The sequence below is a fragment of the Triturus cristatus genome, chromosome 6 (genome assembly GCF_964204655.1).
Source record: "Triturus cristatus chromosome 6, aTriCri1.1, whole genome shotgun sequence".
NCBI lineage: Eukaryota > Metazoa > Chordata > Amphibia > Caudata > Salamandridae > Triturus > Triturus cristatus.
In genome coordinates, this window is record NC_140589.1 from 1,822,028,610 (window position 1) to 1,822,053,324 (window position 24,715).

The window sequence follows — 24,715 nt, forward strand, 5'->3', positions numbered from 1 at the left end:
TCTAGAGCAGGTCGTTAGCATTGGTGTAGTGTTATTTGTCATGAGTGTTTCTAGAGCAGGTCGTTAGCATTGGTGTAGTGTTATTTGTCATGAGGGTTTCTAGAGCAGGTCGTTAGCATTGGTGCAATACCATTTGTAATGAGTGTATCTAGAGCCTGTGGTTAGCATTGGTGCAGTACCATTTGTAATGAGTGTATCTAGAGCCTGTGGTTAGCATTGGTGCAGTACCATTTGTAATGAGTGTATCGAGAGCCTGTGGTTAACATTGGTGTAGTGTTATTTGTCATAAGTGTTTCTAGAGCAGGTCGTTAGCATTGGTTAGTGTTATTTGTCATGAGTGTATCTAAAGCCTGTGGTTAGCATTGGTGCAGTACCACTTGTAATGAGTGTATCTAGAGCCTGTGGTTAGCATTGGGGCAGTACCATTTGTAATGAGTGTATCTAGAGCCTGTGGTTAGCATTGGTGTAGTGTTATTTGTCATCAGTGTTTCTAGAGCAGTTCGTTAGCATTGGTGCAGTGTTATTTGTCATGAGTGTTTCTAGAGCAGGTCGTTAGCATTGGTGTAGTGTTATTTGTCATGAGTGTATCTAGAGCCGGTGGTTAGCATTGGTGCAGTACCATTTGTAATGAGTGTATCTAGAGCCTGTGGTTAGCATTGGTGTATTGTTATTTGTCATGAGCGTTTCTAGAGCAGGTCGTTAGCATTGGTGTAGTGTTATTTGTCATGAGTGTATCTAATGCCTGTGGTTAGCATTGGTGCAGTACCATTTGTCATGAGTGTATCTAAAGCCTGTGGTTAGCATTGGTGCAGTACCTTTTGTAATGAGTTTATCTAGAGCCTGTGGTTAGCATTGGTGTAGTGTTATTTGTCATGAGTGTTTCTAGAGCAGGTCGTTAGCATTGGTGCATTACCATTTGTAATGAGTGTATCTAGAGCCTGTGGTTAGCATTGGTGCAGTACCATTTGTCATGAGTGTATCTAGAGCAGGTCGTTAGCATTGGTGCATTACCATTTGTAATGAGTTTATGTAGAGCCTGTGGTTAGCATTGGTGCAGTACCATTTGTCATGAGTGTATATAGAGCCCGTGGTTAGCATTGGTGCAGTGTTATTTGTCATGAGTGTATCTAGAGCCTGTGGTTAGCATTAGTGCAGTTCCATTTGTCATGAGTGTATATAGAGCCCGTGGTTAGCATTGGTGTATTGTTATTTGTCATGAGTGTATCTAGAGCCTGTGGTTAGCATTGGTTTAGTGTTATTTGTCATGAGTGTATCTAGAGCCTGTGGTTAGCATTGGTGCAGTACCATTTGTCATGAGTGTATCTAGAGCCTGTGGTTAGCATTGGTGCAGTGTTATTTGTCATGAGTGTATCTAGAGCCTGTGGTTAGCATTGGTGCAGTGTTATTTGTCATGAGTGTTTCTAGAGCAGGTTGTTAGCATTGGTGCAGTGTTATTTGTCATGAGTGTTTCTAGAGCAGGTTGTTAGCATTGGTGCAGTGTTATTTGTCATGAGTGTTTCTAGAGCAGGTCGTTAGCATTGGTGCAGTGTTATTTGTCATGAGTGTTTCTAGAGCAGGTCGTTAGCATTGGTGTCGTTCCAATTGTAATGAGTGTATCTAGAGCCTTTGGTTAGCATTGGTGTAGTGGTATTTGTCATAAGTTTTTCTAGAGCCTGTGGTTAGCATTGGTGTAGTGTTCTTTGTCATGAGTGTTTCTAGAGCAGGTCGTTAGCATTGGTGCAGTGTTCTTTGTCATGAGTGTTTCTAGAGCAGGTCGTTAGCATTGGTGTCGTTCCAATTGTAATGAGTGTATCTAGAGCCTTTGGTTAGCATTGGTGTAGTGGTATTTGTCATAAGTTTTTCTAGAGCCTGTGGTTAGCATTGGTGTAGTGTTCTTTGTCATGAGTGTTTCTAGAGCAGGTCGTTAGCATTGGTGCAGTGTTCTTTGTCATGAGTGTTTCTAGAGCAGGTCGTTAGCATTGGTGCAGTGTTATTTTTCATGAGTGTTTCTAGAGCAGGTCGTTAGCATTGGTGTAGTGTTCTTTGTCATGAGTGTTTCTAGAGCAGGTCGTTAGCATTGGTGCAGTGTTATTTGTCATGAGTGTTTCTAGAGCCTGTGGTTAGCATTGGTGTAGTGTTATTTGTCATGAGTGTATCTAGAGCCTGTGGTTAGCATTGGTGCAGTACCATTTGTCATGAGTGTATCTAGAGCCTGTGGTTAGCATTGGTGCAGTGTTATTTGTCATGAGTGTATCTAGAGCCTGTGGTTAGCATTGGTGCAGTGTTATTTGTCATGAGTGTTTCTAGAGCAGGTTGTTAGCATTGGTGCAGTGTTATTTGTCATGAGTGTTTCTAGAGCAGGTTGTTAGCATTGGTGCAGTGTTATTTGTCATGAGTGTTTCTAGAGCAGGTCGTTAGCATTGGTGCTGTGTTATTTGTCATGAGTGTTTCTAGAGCAGGTCGTTAGCATTGGTGTCGTTCCAATTGTAATGAGTGTATCTAGAGCCTTTGGTTAGCATTGGTGTAGTGGTATTTGTCATAAGTTTTTCTAGAGCCTGTGGTTAGCATTGGTGTAGTGTTCTTTGTCATGAGTGTTTCTAGAGCAGGTCGTTAGCATTGGTGCAGTGTTCTTTGTCATGAGTGTTTCTAGAGCAGGTCGTTAGCATTGGTGCAGTGTTCTTTGTCATGAGTGTTTCTAGAGCAGGTCGTTAGCATTGGTGCAGTGTTCTTTGTCATGAGTGTTTCTAGAGCAGGTCGTTAGCATTGGTGCAGTGTTATTTGTCATGAGTGTTTCTAGAGCCTGTGGTTAGCATTGGTGCAGTGTTCTTTGTCATAAGTGTTTGTAGAGCAGGTCGTTAGCATTGGTGTAGTGTTCTTTGTCATGAGTGTTTCTAGAGCAGGTCGTTAGCATTGGTGTAGTGTTCTTTGTCATGAGTGTTTCTAGAGCAGGTCGTTAGCATTGGTGTAGTGTTCTTTGTCATGAGTGTTTCTAGAGCAGGTCGTTAGCATTGGTGTAGTGTTCTTTGTCATGAGTGTTTATAGAGCAGGTCGTTAGCATTGGTGCAGTGTTCTTTGTCATGAGTGTATCTAGAGCCTGTGGTTAGCATTGGTGCAGTGTTATTTGTCATGAGTGTTTCTAGAGCCTGTGGTTAGCATTGGTGCAGTGTTCTTTGTCATAAGTGTTTGTAGAGCAGGTCGTTAGCATTGGTGTAGTGTTCTTTGTCATGAGTGTTTCTAGAGCAGGTCGTTAGCATTGGTGTAGTGTTCTTTGTCATGAGTGTTTCTAGAGCAGGTCGTTAGCATTGGTGTAGTGTTCTTTGTCATGAGTGTTTCTAGAGCAGGTCGTTAGCATTGGTGTAGTGTTCTTTGTCATGAGTGTTTATAGAGCAGGTCGTTAGCATTGGTGCAGTGTTTTTTGTCATGAGTGTTTCTAGAGCAGGTCGTTAGCATTGGTGTAGTGTTCTTTGTCATGAGTGTTTCTAGAGCAGGTCGTTAGCATTGGTGTAGTGTTCTTTGTCATGAGTGTTTCTAGAGCAGGGCGTTAGCATTGGTGTAGTGTTCTTTGTCATGAGTGTTTCTAGAGCAGGGCGTTAGCATTGGTGGAGTACCATTTTTCAGTACCGCCTGCAGAGTGCCATTTGTCAAACGTTTCTGTAGAGCAAGTCAATATCATCGGTACACTAGCATTTCTGATGAGTGTTTCTAGAATTGTATTGTTTTATTTTGCAATGCTATTACGTAACCAATCAATAAAGAATCTAATCATTCATTCATTATGCCTCTTCACCAAATATATGCACAGGTAGCTATGAAACCCAAAGAATAACCATGCAAAATGTTATGAAGCCTGTGTTTTAAGGCTGATTTTGAATTCGTATTATTTATATGAAATGTCCTATTTTATGCCATGTAGTTCAAAAAATCACAAAACATATCACCCACCTCATAACGTTTTGCTCTCTGACAACTATTGTGCGTGCGCCTTTTAAGGAAAGGGACGCCTCAGGTAATGTGCAGTTGTTAAATAGCAGCCTGTTGTGTTCTGATTCAAAGTTGTCACATATAAACCTGGCAAAACAACAGCCTTTCCCAAACTAATAACAGGAGGTGATGGAAGGAGAACAATATTCGACAGAGACTAAAACCTGCGCTACCTCCAAATAAATACCACAATCTGTAAACAAGAATTCACAAACAATCTATACACCGTTCTCAATCACATTTTATAAATATCAAAAATACACCTTCATTTTTTTTTTATTATTTGATTCCTCCCAAAACACATACAATTCTTACCACTCCAATCCATACAAATAATCAAAGCAAACTCCTACGCCCTGTCAATCACACTCATACACTTCTATCATACAAATTCACAGAATGCAGCTGACAGTTATTCCCATCAGTACACCCAGTACCTTGGCGTAATTGAGTTTATTGCAGGCTATATGGGATCCTAGGAACTAACTATATTAATTTGTGCCTATAGTTTTGAGCTTTCAACATTTGTTTACCACTTTCCAAATAGGGGTCCAACTACAGTTTTCTGTAATCCAAAATATCGAGGAGTGAAGCGATTGACAATTATAATTCTTTTAACTGTTTCAAGATGACGATTACAATTTAGTGAATTAAGAGAGTATTTACATGGTTTAAGTGAGTTTGTGGCATAGCAAGTGGGATTCTATGATAGTTACCTTTAACAAAGTTGTGTTATATTCTTTCTTTGGTTTGCCGTATCCACCGGCACTGAGGTTTGTACATAGCCTTTGCTATTCAGATAAAGTAGTCCCTCAGATTTCAAAGATGGTGACTGGTAGTAAATTCGGGTGAAGGGCCTCTCCACCAGTAGCAGTGTGTTCATCCCACTTTGGCGCAGCAGTTTCCAAGCATGGGATAAAGGTTGAGTCAATATTAAGCTTGGTTTCTTTATATTTATTTATTGTCTCCATTGGAGGCAGCCATGCGGCAGAACAGGGGTAGCTCTCAAAGAAAGGAGAATAACAGGTGATTATTTAGTTGGTGTCTAGTCGGAATAGTATTGATTTTAAATGAAACCAATTTGATCCCCAAATAAGTGCTAGTTAAAAAATGAGACAGACCACAATCAACAAAGAGTAACCATGCGTATTTGTGTTTCTACTCCAGTAGTAATAATATTGGGATAAAAGTAATGGAAGAAGTATCATCTGCCCATAAACAAATCCCTAGCTAAATGAGTTTTTTAATAAGGTATATTAGTTTGAATAAGATGATGGCAGCTACCTTAGGATGTGAGTGTTTTTTTTCAAGGTGCCAGGATGAGGTAAGCACGACAGATTGTCATATTAAGCAAGTGATATTTCGTTTTGTCGAGCGGAAATAATCCCTGTACAATTGACAGGTAGAAGCGCAACTAGAGCCAAATTTCGGGTGGGGGTACTAAAAATTTCGGGGCGGGGGCTAATTCTTCCAGCAATAAACAGAGTGGAGATGCAGGTGCTCTCACAAGTGGTGAAAAAACAACAAAGCCTCGTTAACAAGTAAATGGTCTTTTAAAGACCTGTAAAGTACTTGGTGCGGCTGCGATAAGACGGACGCCAGACCAGCCAGCCCACAGCAGCTCAAAAACTGTGTGTGTACCAGGTAAGCTGTCTCAGCCCGGGCTGACACACACGATGCGGGGAAGGGGGCTGAAGCCCTTTGAGCCCTCTGGGCATTGCGCGCCTGTTGCCAGGTAGGTATTTTTCTTAGCTGAGGTCCAGATAGGGTCCTCACCCCCGTCCCATAATCAAGTTCCAAAAAGTTATGTTCTGGACATTTCTTGTTTTTAGAACTATCAGTGAAAACTCAGGGCCTTTGACATGTAAGCCAAGATTATTTAGAAGAAAGTAATAATACATGAAGGAAATTACCCTATTAAAGGGGAAGGATAATAGAGTAAGGTCCTATTCTTGAATTGTTGTAAGGGTGCACATGAGGTTTAATAGACAGGGGAAAGGTTTCACTTGATATGATCATGTTTCTTTTAGGTTTTAATCGGTATGACACGTGGTGATGGTTTTGGTTTCACATGCAGACATCCATTCGAAATAGTGTATTGTATGGAAATTGATAATACTCTATATGCCCAATGGCTTAGTAACTTGATAAATTAGTTTCTTTGTTGATATTTTCTGATATCCTTTTTATAATGAAATTGTCCTTAAGATGTTGGTCCTGAGGAAGGTGTTTTCTAATCAGCATAACACCGAAACGTCCATCAACCGACTTACTCTCTATGTTCAGACAGACCTCATGTGTATTGAAAGCCATAACTGCACATGTTAGAGGACTGATTAGGAATTGGCAAGAACACTTTTTAATTGCATGTTGTGGATTTGTATGATAGAAGTGGATGGGGTAATTTATAGGATCAAGGAGTTTGTTTTGGTTATTCATATGGATTATATTGGTATGTTTTTTATGTGTATTTTGAGGGAAATAATGTATTAAAATGATTGTAGATGTATTTTTGAAATTCATAAAATAAATGTGAATAAGAAATTCGTATGGATTGTTTGCGAATTATTGTTCAAATTAAGCTGGCACCAGCACAGTTTGTTGGGAATTCTGTTTCAAAGCATGCCGTGAGTGCATGGGATGTCCTTGTGAACCCCCCGTGTCCACCATTTAGGCTTTAAGAAGTTACGAATGTTTTGCCTCCAGCGTTTATGGGACTAGAGATTAGAATGCAAATTAAATTCCTTCAAAATATTAGAGAAGTAACAATCTATTGTCCCACTCGGGTGACAAATGCAAAAAGAACAATTGATGAACAGAATGCTGCACAATGTCAAACATTCACCCCAGTACAGAGATCTGGGCCTAAATCCATTGTTTTATTGCTCCCCATTCCTTTCCAGTTCCTACCCAGCCATATGCAAATCAGTCTTGACCCTGTTCCCCATGGGAACAGCCCAGCCTGAACTGCCAGGTCAGGTCCTCCCTGGACTGGAAACAAGCGTCCTGGGACCAGTTTCAGGGCATCACCCCTCATCAGCCAGGCTAGCTTGACTCCAGTGGCATGAAGACCACGTGACCCACATCTGGGCAAACCCGTCTCGCTGGGGGTGACAAATGCAAGAAGAACAATTGATGGACAGATGCTGCACAATGTCAAACATTCACCCCAGTACAGAGATCTGGGCCTAATTCCATCATGTTTTTGCTCCCCAGGTTTGAAACATAAAAATATATACATTACATATCGGTTAATTGCAAGCATTTTGCCACATTTACCACATTTACATATTCAAAGGAATCAACACTACCTCTGTCTCACCTCGAATATTCCAATTCATTTCCATATCTTTAGTGGGTGAAGTACACAGCTCCCCCCGATACATGTTCCAGTTGCCCCTTTTTTTATCCCACTTCTTAAGACAGCCCAAGGATTTGAACATCTCCTTTTCCGCTATCATATATTTGTCTAGGTCCTTTGCCTAGCCTCTCGGCAATGGCTCCATCCCCACTCCCCACTTCATTGCTATTGCTGGCTTTACTAATGTGTATCCTACTGTATGCAAATCGGTCTTGACCCTGTTCCCCATGGGAACAGACCAAACCCGAACTGCCAGACCAGGTCCTCCCTAGACTGGAAACAAGCATACTAGGACCGGTTTCAGGGTATCACCCCTCATGAGCCAGGCTAGCTTGACTTCAGTAGCATGGAGAGCAAGGGACCCATGTCTGGGCATACCCATCCCACCCGGGGTGACAAATGCAAAAAGAACAATTGATGGACAGAATGCTGCACAGTGTCAAACATTCACTTCAGTACAGAGATCTGGGTCTAAATCCATTGTTTTTTTGCTCCCCACGCCTTTCCAGTTCAGACGAAGCCATATTCAAATCAGTCTTGACCCTGTCCCCATGGGAACAGTCCAGCCCGAACTGCAAGGCCAGGTCCTCCCTGGACTGGAAACAAGCATCCTGGGACAGGTTTCGGGCATCACCCCTTATCAACCAGGCTAGCTTGTCTCTAGTGGCATGGAGAGCACAGGATCCATGTCTGGACATACCCATACCACTCTGGGTGACAGATGCAAAAAGAACAATTGATGGACAGAATGCTGCACAGTGTCAAACATTCACTTCAGTACAGAGATCTGGACAAAAATCCATAGATTGTTTGCTCCCCATGCCTTTCCAGTTCATACACTGCCATATGCAAATCAGTCTTGACCCTGTTCCACATGGGATCAGTCCAGCCCGAACTGCCAGGCCAGGTCCTCCCTGGACTGAAAATAAGCATCCTGGGACCGGTTTCGGGCATCACCCCTCATCAACCACGCTAGCTTGACTCCAGAGGCATGGAGAGCACGGGACATACACGTCCCACTCGGAGTGACCAATGAAAAAAGAACAATTGATGGACAGAATGATGCACAATGTCAAACATTCACCACAGTACAGAGAGCTGGGCCTAAATCCATAGTTTATTTGCTCCCCATGCTTATCCATTTCAGACCCAGCCATATGCAAATCAGTCTTGACCTTGTTCCACATGGGAACAGTCCAGCCCGAACTGCCAGGCCAAGTCCTCCCTGGAAACAAGCATCCTGGGATCGGGTACGGGGCATCACCCCTCATCAGACAGGCTAGCTTGACTCCAGTGGCGTGGATAGCACAGGACCCACGTCTGGACATATCCGTGCCACTCGGGGTGGCAATTGCAAAAAGAACAATTGATGGACAGATTGCTGCACAATGTCAAACATTCACCCCAGTACAGAGATCTGGGCCTAATTCCATCATGTTTTGCTCCCCAGACCTTTCCAGTTCAGACCCAGCCATATGCAAATCAGTCTTGACCCACTTACCCATGAAAACACTCAAGCCCGAACTGCCAGGCCAGGTACTACCTACACTGGAAACAAGCATCCTGAGACCGGTTTCGGGGCATCACCCCTCATCAGCCAGGCTAGCTTGACCCCGTTGGTACGGAGAGCATGGGATCCACGTCTGGGCATACTCATCCCACTCGGGGTGACATATGCAAAAGGAAGTTGGCAGGGTATGCCCAGATGTGGGTCCCTTGCTCAGTTTGCCACTGGATTCAAGCTAGCCTGGCTGTAGAAGGGTGCTACCCCAAAACCGGTCCCAGGATGCTTGTTTTCGGTCCAGGGAAGACCTGGCTTGACAGTTCGGGCTGGACTGTTCCCATAAGGAAGAGGGTCAAGACTGATCTGCATATGGCTGTGTCTGAACTGGGATGGCGAAGTCAGCTAAAGAACGATGATGGATTCAACCCAGATCTGTGACTGGGAGTGTGTGTCTGAAAAGTTTCCGCACTCCGTTCATCATCTCCTTGTGTTTTCTTTGTTTGCCCTAAGTTGGCAGGGTATGCCCAGACTTGGGTCCCTTGCTCACTTTGCCACTGGATTCAAGCTGGCTTGGTTTATGAGGGGTGTTACTCCGAAACCAGTCCCAGCATGCTTGTTCCTGGTCCAGGAAAGTCCTGGCTTGGCAGTTCAGGCTAGACTGTTACTATAAGGAACAGGGTGAAGGCTGATTTGCATATGGCTGGGTCTGAACTGGGGTGGTGAAGTGAGCTAAAGAACGATGATGGATTCAACCCAGATCTGTGACTGGGAGTGTGTGTCTGAAAAGTTTCCGCACTCCGTTCATCATCTCCTTGTGTTTTCTTTGTTTGCCCTAAGTTGGCAGGGTATGCCCAGACTTGGGTCCCTTGCTCACTTTGCCACTGGATTCAAGCTAACCTGGCTGGTGAGGGGTGTTACTCCGCAACCGATCCCAGGATGCTGGTTTCAGGTCGAGGAAGACCTGGCTTGGCAGTTCGGGCTGGACTCCCATAAGGAACAGGGTCAAGACTGATTTGCACATGGCTGGGTCTGAACTGGGGTGGAGAAGTGATCTAAAGAACGATGATGGATTCAACCCAGATCTGTGACTGGGGGTGAGTGTTTGAAAAGTTTCAGCACTCCGTCCATCATCTCCTTGTGTTTGAATATAAATTGTAGCCAGAGGACAAAAAATATTTAGTGCTCATAGCAACAATAGCGCAACTCCACCTTTTATTCATGCACTATCTTTAAATGACATAGACTACTATAAATCAAATCAGAGCTACATATTATTCTGAAATTGTAATGATGACAGGCTTGGTGGGCCCATCTGAGGTTCAGACTTTTTACCACTACAATGAATAAACCTTCCGCCAAGTAGTTAAAACAAATAAGCCATCCAAGTATATGTTCCTTCTTATCCTGTTTTTCCAGTGGCCAATCGCCACTCACTAAATATATTTCAATGTTTAAAAATAGTTCAAAATTGCATTTCTTTTTAGTTTGAACAGACTTGGAGTTCAGGTCAAAAATGTATTGTCAAGATGCAACACATTTTCAGTGCCATACTCTATTATCCACTCACTAACTGGTCATTCAATAGAGTATTTAGTTGAACCAAAAATTTCCTCAGTCACAGTTTGTAAGAAAAAGATTTTTATTTCATTACTATTTCTGATTTGTTTTTTTTATATACTCTACATGAAAGGTAAACATTTTTAACTGCTAGTACAGAACTACTGCATCGGAAAAATACAAATTCTTTATACATTTATCTCAACCCTCCTTCTCCTCCTCTAAAGATTCTGTCCACTCCGGACGGTCTGATGCGTCCTGGCACTGCTGGTATTCTGAAACCAGATCGTTCATGCTGCTCTCGGCCTCCACGAACTCCATCTCATCCATCCCTTCCCCCGTGAACCAATGGAGGAAGGCTTTCCTTCTGAACATGACCGAAAACTGCTCAGCGACCCTTTTGAAAAGCTCTTGGATTGCTGTGTTGTTCCCAAGAAAGGTGGCAGCCATTTTCAAGCCCCGCGGTGGGATGTCACAAACCGCAACTTTGACATTGTTTGGGATCCAGTCGACAAAATAGCTACTGTTCTTGTTCTGTATGTTCAGCACTTGCTCCTCAACCTCCTTCATGGACATGCGTCCTCGAAAAACAGTGGCCGCTGTAAGGTACTGCCCATGTCTTGGATCACAGGCCACCATCATGTTTTTGGCATCAAACATCTGGAGGATGAGCTCTGGCACAGTCAAAGGCCGATACTGTTGGCTACCTCTGGATGTCAAAGGAGCAAAACCAGGAATGAAGAAATGGAGGCGTGGAAATGGTATCATAGTGACAGCTAACTTTCGGAGATCCGTGTTGAGCTGGCCAGGAAAGCGCAGTGAGGTAGTCACGCCGCTCATGGTAGCACTCACTAAGTGGTTCAGATCACCGTATGTTGGACTGGTCAGCTTCAAGGTTTGGAAACAAATATCATAGAGAGCCTCATTGTCAATGCAATAGGTTTCATCAGTATTCTCAACCAAGTGATGAATTGAGAGAGTGGCATTATAAGGTTCTACAACAGTATCTGAAACCTTTGGAGAGGGAATGACACTGAATGAACTTGTAATCCTGTCAGGGTATTCCTCTCTGAATTTATCGATGAGCAGCATTCCCAAACCGGAGCCTGTTCCTCCTCCAAGGGAGTGCGTGAGCTGGAACCCTTGGAAGCAGTCACAATGTTCACATTCTTTTCTCACCACGTCCAGGATGGAATGTATCAGCTCAGCTCCTTCTGTGTAGTGACCTCTGGCCCAATTATTTCCTGCCCCTGTGTGTCCAAAGATAAAGTTATCTGGTCTAAAGAGCTGACCAAAGGGCCCAGATCTCACACTGTCCATTGTTCCTGGCGCCAGGTCCACTAGTATTGCCCGGGGAACATATTTACTGGAGGACGTCTCGTTGTAGTAGACATTGATTCTCTCCAACTGAAGATCTGAGTCGCCAGCATAGCTTCCCGTTGGGTTAATGCCATGCTCATCGCTTACACCTTCCCAGAACTTGTATCCAATTTTGTTCCCACACTGGCCAACCTGAATATGCACAATTTCCCTCATTTTGATGTTTGTTTATTTTTTGAGTTATTAACTTGTATTCCTTTGAATCCCTAGTTCAATGTATCAGATGTAACTTGGGTTGATTGTCTTCAAAAATGTCTTGGGTGATCTACAGGGCACTATATCCTTTTAAACAAAAGCATTCTAACTGCTTTGCTTCCTGTCTCTCCACTTGCTCAGTCTGGAATGTTGGATTGTGTGAGGTCAGATTGCCAGAAGCTTATCTTGGAGAAACCTTTCCTTGTGAAATTCAGTGAAGTTGTCACTGTTCTTAATTTCTGGAGACACTTTAATTACTCCACACCAAAGTAGCAATCACATCAACTGATACCACGCTGATGGCAAAGGATATATAATCTAGTGACAGCGGTCTCTAACCTTTTCAACAGTGAGAACTACTTCTGATCAATGAAACCCACCCTGAGCTACTGCCTAATGGTAACTTAAAGCTCTTGATAAAAGGAAGGAGAGAAAGAAAGAAAAAAGAAAGGGGAGGAGGAAAGAAAAAAGAGTGAAAAGTGGAAGAAAGGGAGGTACACAAATCAATGAACAGAGGGAAAGGAGTGAAGAATCTAAGGCAAGAAGGGAAGGAAATTAGGAATAAAGGAGGAGGAAAGGAAAGCAGAAACAAAGGAGAGGAGGCGGAAAGAAAATAAGGACCAAAAAAGAAGGGACAAAGGTGATATGGAGGCAATAAAAGAAAAGGGGAGGAAAGAAAGAAAGGAAAGAAAGAATTGCGGAAAGAAAAATGTAGGAGAGAAAGAAAAAACAAAGAAAGAAACAGCAGGTATGAAGGTGAAAAAGAAACAAACCATACATGAAAATGAGAGGTAACAAAAAGACAGAAAGGAGACTTAGAAATAAGTGGAGACAAAAAAAAGAAAGATAGAAGCAGAAGGTAAGAAGAAAATAGCAAGAAAAGTTGAGACGATAAGAAGAGAAAGTAGAAGAAAAGAAAAATAGAGGACGGAAAAAAGAAAGAAAGGGGAAGGTAAAGGGAGAAGGAAAAGCGGAAAAAAAAGTAAAGGAATGAAGAAAAAAGGAAAGAATGGAAGAAAGAAACGAAGAAACTAGGAGATAAAGGAAGAGAGAAATAAATTGAGAAACGAGAAAAAAGAAGAAGGAAATGATGAAAGGCAGAAACAAAGGAGGAAAGGAAGAGAGAAAGGAAGAAATGAAGCAGGAGAGATAAGAAGAAAGGAGGAGAGAAAGGGCAGAGAGTGACAGAGAGAGAAAGGGTAGATGAGGGAAAATATGGGAAAGAAGAGAAAGAAAGAAGGATAGAGGTTAAAGGAAAAAGAAAAAAGAAAGGAACAGCAAAGAAAAGAAAAGTAAATGTAGTGCAGCCGTGAAAAGTGCATTTTGGGATGTTATCTAATAATCCTCCGAATATTTTACATTGAGTTTAACAAAATAGACGTTCATGTAAGGTAATATGTTTCAGGGTGAAGGCTTTCAAAATGTATGGTTGTATTCATTCTTCACAGGCAGCAGCATGGCATTGTTTATTTAAGGTAAGGGGCTGTGCCTGTCATCTTTCACTAGTGCACAAGTTTTAGAAGGCAGCATCTGCAGGGAGGCAGCAGCATGGCATTGTTTATTTAAGGTAAGGGGCTGTGCCTGTCATCTTTCACTAGTGCACAAGTTGTAGAAGGCAGCATCTGCAGGGAGGCAGCAGCATGGCATTGTTTATTTAAGATAAGGGGGCTGTGCCTGTCATCTGTCACTAGTGCTCAAGTTTTAGAAGGCAGCATCTTCAGGGAGGCAGCAGCATGGCATTGTTTATTTAAGGTAAGGGGCTGTGCCTGTCATCTGTCACTGGTGCACAAGTTTTAGAAGGCAGCACCTGCAGGGAGGCAGCAGCATGGCATTGTTTATTTAAGGTAAGGGGCTGTGCCTGTCATCTGTCACTGGTGCACAAGTTTTAGAAGGCAGCACCTGCAGGGAGGCAGCAGCATGGCATTGTTTATTTAAGGTAAGGGGCTGTGCCTGTCATCTGTCACTGGTGCACAAGTTTTAGAAGGCAGCACCTGCAGGGAGGCAGCAGCATGGCATTGTTTATTTAAGGTAAGGGGCTGTGCCTGTCATCTGTCACTAGTGCACAAGTTGTAGAAGGCAGCATCTGCAGGGAGGCAGCAGCATGGCATTGTTTATTTAAGGTAAGGGGCTGTGCCTGTCATCTGTCACTAGTGCACAAGTTGTAGAAGGCAGCATCTGCAGGGAGGCAGCAGCATGGCATTGTTTATTTAAGATAAGGGGGCTGTGCCTGTCATCTGTCACTAGTGCTCAAGTTTTAGAAGGCAGCATCTTCAGGGAGGCAGCAGCATGGCATTGTTTATTTAAGGTAAGGGGCTGTGCCTGTCATCTGTCACTGGTGCACAAGTTTTAGAAGGCAGCACCTGCAGGGAGGCAGCAGCATGGCATTGTTTATTTAAGGTAAGGGGCTGTGCCTGTCATCTGTCACTGGTGCACAAGTTTTAGAAGGCAGCACCTGCAGGGAGGCAGCAGCATGGCATTGTTTATTTAAGGTAAGGGGCTGTGCCTGTCATCTGTCACTAGTGCACAAGTTGTAGAAGGCAGCATCTGCAGGGAGGCAGCAGCATGGCATTGTTTATTTAAGGTAAGGGGCTGTGCCTGTCATCTGTCACTAGTGCACAAGTTGTAGAAGGCAGCATCTGCAGGGAGGCAGCAGCATGGCATTGTTTATTTAAGATAAGGGGGCTGTGCCTGTCATCTGTCACTAGTGCTCAAGTTGTAGAAGGCAGCATCTGCAGGGAGGCAGCAGCATGGCATTGTTTATTTAAGGTAAGGGGCTGTGCCTGTCATCTGTCACTAGTGCTCAAGTTGTAGAAGGCAGCATCTGCAGGGAGGCAGCAGCATACTCCCAAACTCAAGTTACAGGCAGCCAGTGACTACAAGGCAGACGTCGAGTCACTGATAGCTCGCGATCAGCCTGTTGGAGAATCAGTGGCCTATTTACTAAGATTTAACGCCGTGACTGCGTCGGAAAAGGGACGCAATACGAAGCAAAATCTTTTTTACTAATTTACTTTCCAGCGCTAAACTTGCTTAGCGCGGAAAACCCCATGAAAGTAGTGCAAAGCAGCAGATAGCGCTGCTTTGCATTACTTAGCGCCAAGAGGCTGTACCATGGGTGGTGCATGGGCATTCCATGCAACCCCCCAAGGTTTCGATGCTAAACCCATATAATTAAAAAAGGTAGACAGGGTTTAGCGTGAGAAAATAGCGCCCATTTCAATGGGTGCTTGTAGGAGAACTGCTTTCATTTCTCTTTTCTTTTCCTACTTTGTATGTGTGCTGCACAGCACCGCACACATACATAGTGGGGAGAGGTTTCAAGTGAGTCAAGCGTGGTATTTTGTACTGGAAGGGTTCCCTTCCGGTACAAAGCCTATGCTAGACTCACGGAGACACCCTTGCACTATAGTGCAAAGGTGTGTCCATGGCGCACGACCGCACGTTTCTGCGCCGGCACTAGGGAGAGGGGAGGAGAGCGCCATATTTCTGTGTAACGCTCGCCTGCTCTCTCCTTCTAACAGCGCAACATTTGCGGCTGCTGCCCTGCGCTGCGTGATAAACGAGTAAATCTGCCCCTCAGTGTCCAGTGGTCAAGATAAACTTTGAACCTTCGGACCTAAGTGAATATCGCCCTGGCACCTGAGCCAAAATTGTGGTATTCGGAGGAAATCCCTTATGGGGTCACTTAGATTTTTGGGGAGTAGGAGTCCCACTGTAAATCAATGCTGTTCAAGCCCTACCAAACTCATGGGCCCCCTGCTCCGGTCATTGTCACGCTAAGCAGAGGGGTTTTACCCTCAGAGGCCCTGCTGGGCTGGACCCTCAACATGTGCTCGCACCGTGTAGATTTGAAACCTGTGAGGTCTCAGTGATGGTCACCCAGCCTGTTTAGACAAGGAAAACCCTCACTTACTTTTTGTACCCAGAAGCACCATGCAAGGCACTGTGGTCCCAGGCAGGGAAACCCTACAAAAGCCCCCACATGCGGGGCGCAGCTTCAAGTCAATGCCAGTGTTTTACTATTTTGTTGTCTGAAAACAAACTACTCCTTCAGGAGGTTTTTCTAAGGAAACGAGACCCTCTGCCCAATGGGTGCATTAAACGTCGCACCCGCTCAGCATGTGACCAGCAGTGCACTGGAAGCTGCACTGGAGGGGGGGTCTCTAAATATGGAGGGTGGTCCTCCTCCTGGTGAGGGGATGCAGTGCCCTCCATTGACCGGGCAGGCTGGGGAGCACCCACTAGGCTGTAAGTGACCCTCCTAATCTCTTGGGCCAACGAATGTGACATATAATTGCGATTTGCCCCTCTTAAAAATGGCGCCCACAATTACTTTCAAACCAGAGTTGTGGCATCTCACTTCTTTGTTTCTAAACATGTTCTAATGTGCTTTTCCTCGGGCTTTGGGTATTTGAGATGTCCTAGATTGTTCTTAAAGTTGGCCTAAAGAATATCCCAGTGATTCTAAAGGGCATGCTAGTGGTGAGATGTATAGGGCCAAACAGGCCAACATTCATTGCCTTGCATGTGACACATATTGGTTTACGTCAGCGTTTCCAGTTCACATAATAAATATTTTGGTATACATTTAAAACATATCGGATGCGCCTCTGTGCACGCTCTACTGGGTCACACGATGTATGTTGGTTTGTAAGCAATATGCTGGATTCATGCAACAATGCTGGTTTGCATTATTGACACATTGGTTAATGCATAGTTAAGCTCTTGGTACGCATATCAAACCAATGGAAGTGTGTGAGAATCATATGTTTCTTAAAGTTTATGGGCCATATGTAGGAAGCCAAATACCGGTCGGTAACGGCCGATTTTCGGTAAATATCCCGTTACCGACCGGTATTTAGGCCTTTGCTATGTAGGGGGCATATTTCAGGATTCGGTAATTTACCGAATCGGTAAAATTACCGAATCGGTAAATTTACCGGTTCGGTAAATACCAAATCCTGAAATGATATGTAGGTAACACTCAAATGAGTGATGACTAGGAAAAAGAATTCGGTATTTACCACCAAATATAGGTTGGTGATAAATACCGAATACTTAGCAAAACGTGATATTTTGCTGATGTCAAAGTGCCATGTGGCAGACATACATGCCCTTAGGGCATGTATGTGCGCCACATGTGCACACATGGACGAATCAGGGGTGCAACAGGGTGTCAATGTGACACCCTGCCACCCATGATACTGCCTCCCCCATTACCGATTCGGTATTTACCGATTCGGTAATGGTAACTGGCTTCCCATTCATTCCTATGGGCCTCCTGGCCCTTAGGAATCAATGGGAAGGTATGCATCATTACCGAATCGGTAAATACCGATTCTAAATTACCGACCCTTTCCGAATCGGTAAATATTACCGATTGATTACCTACATCACATTTACCGATTCATAAATACCGAATCGGTAAAATTCGGTATTTATGAGTCAGTAAATGTGACCCTACCTACATATGGCCCTATGTGTTTTAAATGCAATCGTGCGGGTTTTGTTTCCAGTATACTAGGTACTCATCATCATCATCAAGCTTTATTCGGACACAAAGACCATAAAAGCACAACAAAAACACAGTTTAAAACCATCAAATCGCAATAAAATCATGCACATTTCAAATGTCAACCGTCCCCCACTTTTAAAAGAAAAGTAAGAGTACTTAAAGAACCCTTGTAAAATACCAGAGAATTACAAGATGTCATGATAGCTTTTTGGGCTCACATTTAAAAAAGTCTTTACAAACTCATCACCTTGAGCTAAGTGCGTATCTCCTTCTCAGTTTCAGTGCTTTTAAGACTGCGCAGCATATAGTTTTGGACTCCAAGCGCTGGAGGAAGCACACCCGCTCCTGGTGATTATTAAAAAATCTCCCTCTTAAAAATGGGCACAGAAACCGTAACCTGAGAGAGGAATATAGCGTGCAGAGAGCATAAAGTGCTTCATAGATTGATGATGTGATTTCCCTTGCAGAGCATAAAGTGCTTCATAGATTGATGATGTGATTTCCCTTGCAGAGCATAAAGTGCTTCATAGATTGATGATGTGATTTCCCTTGCAGAGCATAAAGTGCTTCATAGATTGATGATGTGATTTCCCTTGCAGAGCATAAAGTGCTTCATAGATTGATGATGTGATTTCCCTTGCAGAGCATAAAGTGCTTCATAGATTGATGATGTGATTTCCCTTGCAGAGCATAAAGTGCTTCATAGATTGATGTGATTTCCTGTCACACGAACAGTAAGTCAATGATGGAAACCAAGTACCCGGCAATGGGAAAGGCGACATAAAGGGAATCTTATTCCCGCATAACCTAGTCAGGTAGAACCTTAGCTCGGGTTCATTTACTCACGTCAAATAGGGCTCCATACCCTTAGATGGAGAAAGTGACACATATGATTGAACCGTGACCAGGTCTAGTACCGTCATGAGTTTAGCTTCCTCACTATATGCAATATAGTTTTCTTATAGTAAATTCTTTGCATTTAGGGGTATTTTATCTGGTTCTACAAAAAAGACACTCAGTCCCAGGTCACAAAAAGTGTTCTTAATGTACTTGAGCCGCGGTTTTGCAATCATATTACTCTGCACAAGGCAATCTTTTATTATATGACGGGTTAAGCCCAGTTCCTGTGTGTTCCAAATTTTGCACCATAATTGAAGGGGGGCCATGCCTACCTTATCTTCCAAAAAACCCATGCCCAGCTCATTATGAGTAATAAAACTTGGGGTGGTCTTTGGGGTCCCTAATAATCTATTAAAAATATATGTTCTGCTCCTTGTAGGGCCTTAGGAAGAGAATATCCCCGTACCCCCGCCCCGGATACCAGGTATAGTTCGTGCATTGGTGTGCGGAAACTAAATACTGGTGTGCATGAATGACACAACGGTGCCCTCGCACAATGTATCAGTTTGTAAGCACATCCTATTGGTTTTCTCTCATAATATATTGGTTCTTAAGCATAATGTGCCTGTTTGCATGCATACCCTGCTGCTCTGCATGCATACTATACTGACACGCATGCGACATATTAGTTCACACCTATAATGCATTGCTTTGCCCTCATATATCACTGGTCGCATGCAAAGGTCGCCAGTTCGTGTGTATAATTACACTACTTTGTGTAAGTAACACACATATTTAATGTACCAATTACTAAGCGTAATGTGTTATTTCATCTTCGTAATGAGCTGATTTGCATGTTTAATATATTGGCCCAAATCTACAGCCCATGGATGTAAAAGTATTGCTGACGTGAATGCATGATGCACTGGTTCCCATGGTCGACTTTTGCTTTGCATGTATACTATACTGATTTGCAAGTACAATCTATAGGGAGTCATGCATAATTCTATGGTTTGTGTATACAGTATGCTATTTTCTGAACACTTCCTATTGACTTGTACATATAATATACTTGGACATATTTTTTGTAAGGCTGTTTGTATTTATGCCAATCAAACTGGTTAATGAACCTTAAACAACACACAAAAGCCACCCGAGTGAGTTACTCACTCAGGTGGCTTTTGTGTGTGAGATATGATTTGATTGGAGGCCAGCTCATCCTTGAGGGCCTATAGCCTCTAGTGCCCCACCATGGAAAGGAGCCATGGTTCTTGTGGTTTAATGAACCCTAAAACCTTGGATTGGGTGGGTTTTAAAAGAAGCCTGCAGCATGCATTGATTGCCTTCCACAGTGCATTGACTCGGGGCAGGGGTGGGGGGTGGGGAGGCAATGGCAGGAGCGACAAGGTCTCTGGGGCTAGAGGCTCTCTTGTCTTGGTAGAAGCTACTTTCTGTCAAGTGCTTGCTTTTAGTATTCCATACAGAGACTAGACCGGCCCACAGGGAAAGGGGGCGGATAGCTATTATCTATAAAAACTGTTTGACCTGTCGGATGACTAGCAGCTCTGTTCCAGACTGTGAGAACGCTGTCTTTTCCATTGAATTTTCCCCAGCGCTCACTTTCTCAGGTATATTAATCTATCGGCCCCCGGGTCCCGCAGTGGAATTTTGTAACTCCCTACCCGATCTGGCAGCTAATCTGGCTAGTACATCGGCCAATTTCACTTTAATGGGGGACTTTAACCTCCACTTTGATGACCCTCTGCAGACGGCGGCAAATGAAATTACAGAGGATCTTGCGGCCTGTCAGCTCCAACAAAAAGTCAGTGAGCCCACCCACATAAAAGGGCATCTACTAGATCCCATCTTCTCAAACCTGGAGGACCTAATGGGAGAGAAACCTACCCCTGTCCCATGGTCAGATCACTTTCTCATACCATTTACCTGGTCCCAGTCCCCCATGGTCCTACACACGAAACCCATCTATTCAAAATTGAACATTGGACCACAATATTAGAAGAAACTAGACCGGTGTCTTCTTCGGATGTTGTCACTGCCAATGAAAACTTCAATAACTGGCTCCAAGAATCACTAGACTCGCTCATTCCCGTAAAAAGGACTCAAACTAAAATAGGAAGTAACCTGAAACCATGGTACTCAGCCAAACTTAGGGCCTAAAACAAACATGTAAGAAGAGACTGGAGGAAAAGTGTCTCTAGTGATAGGAAACTTAAATATAGAGAAGCTATCAATTTATACAAAGCCGAAATCAAACTACCCCAGGCAGCCTTCTACGAAAATAAAATCTTATCAGCAGCTATCTCGGCCCGTGAGATCTTTCGTATTGCCAAAACTCTCTCCAGAGTTCCCCCTCCACCAGCTATCCCTGACACCTCAGGCGCACGTTGTAACAACTTAGTGGAATTCTTTTTCAATAAAATTGAAACTATTTTAAACCTCATTTCCCCCCATTAAAGATTGTACATTATCCCTCCACACTCATAGCAATCAGCCTTTTTTGGAAACTATTCCGTTGATGGAAATGCCAGTACTAGAAAGCCTCCTGACTCAGGTAAAAAGTGGGTCGCCCAAAGATCCAGCCCGTCTAAAGATACCGAGGCAGGTGGCAGGAGTTGTTTCCCCTGTCATTTTAGAATTGATTAATACCTCATTTTCTACTGGAGTGGTCCCTCCCCTATGGGAGGAAGCTATTGTAAAGGCACTTTAAAAAAAACCTAGCCTTGATCCTTCGACTCTGGGAAACTACCGCCCCATATCACTTCTCCCGGGGGTCAGCAAAATTGCTGAAAAATACTTCAATTCGGTACTGTCCTCTTTCCTAGAGACCCACAAACCTCTCCACCAGTTCCAGACATGCTTGCGACCTCTCAAGGAAACTGAAACAGCTTTGCTATCAGTCATGGAAGAGTCAAGAAAGATAGTGGACTCCGGAGGCACCGCTGTGGTCCTTCTCCTTGACATTAGCGCAGTCTTCGACACAGTAAACCATCATATCCTGGTCCATAGACTCAGAAAACTGGGAGTTACCGGAACTGCTCTGTCATGGCTACAGTCTTTCCTGAGTAACAGATCCTTTCAGTTCTTTGACAACGAGGTGAACTCTAAGCAGATGCCCCTTTGTTGTGGAGTACCGCAGGGATCATCCCTGAGTCCCACCGTATTCAACGCTTACACGTGCTCCCTAGCAGAGGTGGTATTACCTTTTGGGGTACACATAGTCACCTACGCAGATGACACACAACTTGTGATTGGGCTTAATAGAGCCGAAAGTTCCCCCCCTAGTCTGCGCCCATGCTTAGAAGAAATTGCCAACTGGATGAATGAGTCCTTTTTGAAAGTGAATGGGGAAAAAAACGAGGTAATGATCTTGGCTAATCGTTCCCCCCTTGATCTAAACTCAATCTGGCCGACTACTCTCGGTTCAGCTCCCACCCCTAAGACCCAGTTAAAAAGGCTGGGTGCCTGGGTCAACCAAGACCTCACCTTTAAGGTACAAGCACGGAAGACGGCGGCCACGTGCTACGGTATCCTGAAAATGATTCGGAAAGTTATTATTATTATTCTGAGTTTTATATAGCGCCTGGTTACCAAATAGGCATCCCAGCGCTTGCCGGCACATACCACTACTGCAGGAATATAGGGACTACACGAGAAACAGAAAAGTTTTTAAAAGTTTACGGAACCGAAGAAGACTGGCTTCCGCGCGCAGTTGTAAGGGCAATGAATTCCACAGAGAGGCCACATTTATAGAGAACCTTATGCCACCGGTTCTTGCCTTTTTCACCCTGCCGACCTGAAGGAGATGTTGATGGTCAGAGCGGAGAGAACGAGAGGCCTTGTAAGGCTGGACCATTTCCTCCAAAATAGGTGGACCTACCCCATGCAGAACTTTGTGGGCGATGCAAAGTGACTTGAATTTCACCCTGTCCCTCACCGGGAGCCAGTGCAATGCCCTCAACGCCGGGCGGGCAGATTGACACCTAGGGAGACCCGTCAGAAGCCTAGCAGCCGCGTTCTGCACTTGCTGCAGTTTATTCAAGGTAGCTTCGGGAGCACCCAGGAAAAGCGCATTGCTGAAATCCAGCCGCGAGATGATAAGTCCCTGGATGAGAAGCCTACGAGTGGCTACTGGGAGTAGAGGCAGAATCTTCTGGGCTGAGCGGAGCAGGCCAAAGCACGCGCCAGCAGTCTTTTTGGCATGGGTTTTAAAAGATAGGTCCTGCTCCAGCCATACCCCCAGGCTCTTGATCTCCCGCTTGGGGGGGGGTACCGGTCCCAGACAGTCTGGCCAGCTGCTGGGGGACAGAGATGGAGAAGAGTTCCCCAGCAGCATCAATTCCGTCTTGGAGCCATTTAACTTTAGGGCTGAGCTGCACATCCACGTGTAGATCTTTTCAAGACACGTGTGCAGCCGGTCGGGATGGTGCGCCGACTGGGAAAGGCCAACCACCAGCTGAGTATCATCAGCATAACTGATGATTTTAATACCCAGCGGCAGTACCACACTCTCCAGGGGGGCCATGTAAACGTTAAATAGGGTAGGGCTCAATGAAGAGCCCTGTGGCACACCACACTGGAGAGGGGAAGAAGATGATTTTTCCTGGCCTTCCCATACCTCAAATGAGCGACCTTCCAGGAAGGAGGCGAACCATTTGAGGGCCAGACCCGTGATCCCCACCCCCGAGAGCCGTTGGAGAAGCACCTGATGGTCCACGGTGTCAAAAGCAGCGCTGAGATCCAGGAGGATCACTGCCACTGAACCTCCCGAATCCAGCATGCTCCTCGCATTCTCCACAACCACCAGCAGGGCGGTGTCAGTCCCCTGACCAGGGCGAAAACCCGTTTGGGAGTCGCCCAGAAGGGAATTGGTTTCCAGAAAGTCCGAAAGGCGGCTGTTCACCAGCTTCTCAGCCACCTTACTGATACCCGGCAGCAAGTTCTTCCCCTTCTTCCTTTCCAGGCAAGAAAAATCATGGTCCAGGCCCTTTTCCTGTCCCGGTTGGACTATGGGAACCCCCTTTATCTGGGTACTCCTATCGCAACCCTCTCTAAATTGCAGACTATACAAAACTGGGCAGCAAGACTTCTACGAGGCACTCCTAAACATCACTCAGCTAAACCTGCTTTGAAATCACTCCACTTGCTCCCCGTCCGGAAGAGAGATAATTTCAAAGCTTTATGCATTGTCCACAAGTCCCTACCTGGAATAGGCCCCGCGATTCTCCACACCACCATTCAGTCCCACCGGCCCAACAGAAGTCTTCGCTCTGAGACTTTGACCCTTTCACTGTCCCCAGGATCAAGAAAGCCAGAAGCAGGGGTCGGCAATTCTCATTTAATGCAGCCAAGCTCTGGAACTCCCTCCCTCCCCATCTACGAAAAGAAACCAACCACCTAGCTTTCCATAAACTGCTAAAAGCTTTGTTATTTCCTTAGTTGGTGAAACTCCCTACAACTGCTGCTACTAGCACTGGGATGCCTCCGGGTAGCCATGCGCTATACAAATGTTTTTTTCATTTCATTTCATTTTACCTTGCAGAGTCAAACACACTTCTATCTTTAATTCATGATATTAGTTGCCAACAGAACTGTCATTGGGGTCATCACTTGCCCGCAAGGTTTGAATCCTGTAGCTCCACTCAGCCTTGCACCACCGACCTCAATAAAATGAGTGACATTGAGTACAAATGCATTATGTTATGTAGCAGATATGCATTCGTCACAGCTCAATACGAGCGACGCACCATGATTTTTTTACAAAGTATTATTTTGAGTTTTAGTAAAAGCTCTCAAGGCAGAGTCTTGCTTCCATCTGCCCATTGTTAGTTTTGTTTTCCATTCCCAGGAACCGTTTTCAATGCCTCAGGCATGGAAAATCAATGATGGTGGCCCTGCCCTAAAAAGTGGGGCCACCAGTAACCCTGTGGTTTTTATATTGGTGGATTACATTTAAAACTGTTTCTACTGTTGACATATGCTTTAGCAGATTGCAAAGTACTTAGATGCAAACCTCATTTTAAAGTGTAAAATTTCTCATTGGTTTCAGAAGCATTGAGCACAGGTGGGTGGAAATGTCATAAAACCTTTTTCAGCTAACTCACAAATTCAGCACCCTTCACATTCTATTGCTTATAACTGTTCCTTCTCAATTGTGTCAACTTGTTTTTAGGGTCTCATGATATGTTTCAGCTCAGTAGCTCTTAGGATAGTCTTAATTCTGTGGTTTATAAGTATAGGGAATAACAATCTTCCTATTACTGGTTGAACATATGCCACTTAACCTTTGGACTTTCAGTAAACTGCAGGCTATAAAAAGCCAATACAACAAATTTAATTTAAATTTACACAAAGAAGTGTTATT

The 24,715-nt window shown here is 44.2% G+C and overlaps 1 protein-coding gene and 1 pseudogene across 2 annotated transcripts in view; one reads left to right on the forward strand and one right to left on the reverse strand.

The window, feature by feature from the left end:
* The window catches only part of LOC146822095 (transcription factor 23-like), a 110,044-nt gene that overhangs the window by 37,174 nt on the left and 48,155 nt on the right, over positions 1-24,715 (forward strand). The window contains exon 2 of one of the 2 annotated variants that reach the window (XM_085609426.1): positions 18,773-18,817. The exons of the other annotated variant lie outside the window; for it this stretch is intronic. Coding sequence (XP_085465552.1) covers positions 18,773-18,817 — 45 coding nt within the window. The remainder of the gene's footprint in view (positions 1-18,772; positions 18,818-24,715) is intronic. 2 annotated transcript variants of the gene reach the window in all.
* LOC146822096 (tubulin beta-5 chain pseudogene) lies at positions 10,605-11,939 on the reverse strand (annotated as a pseudogene).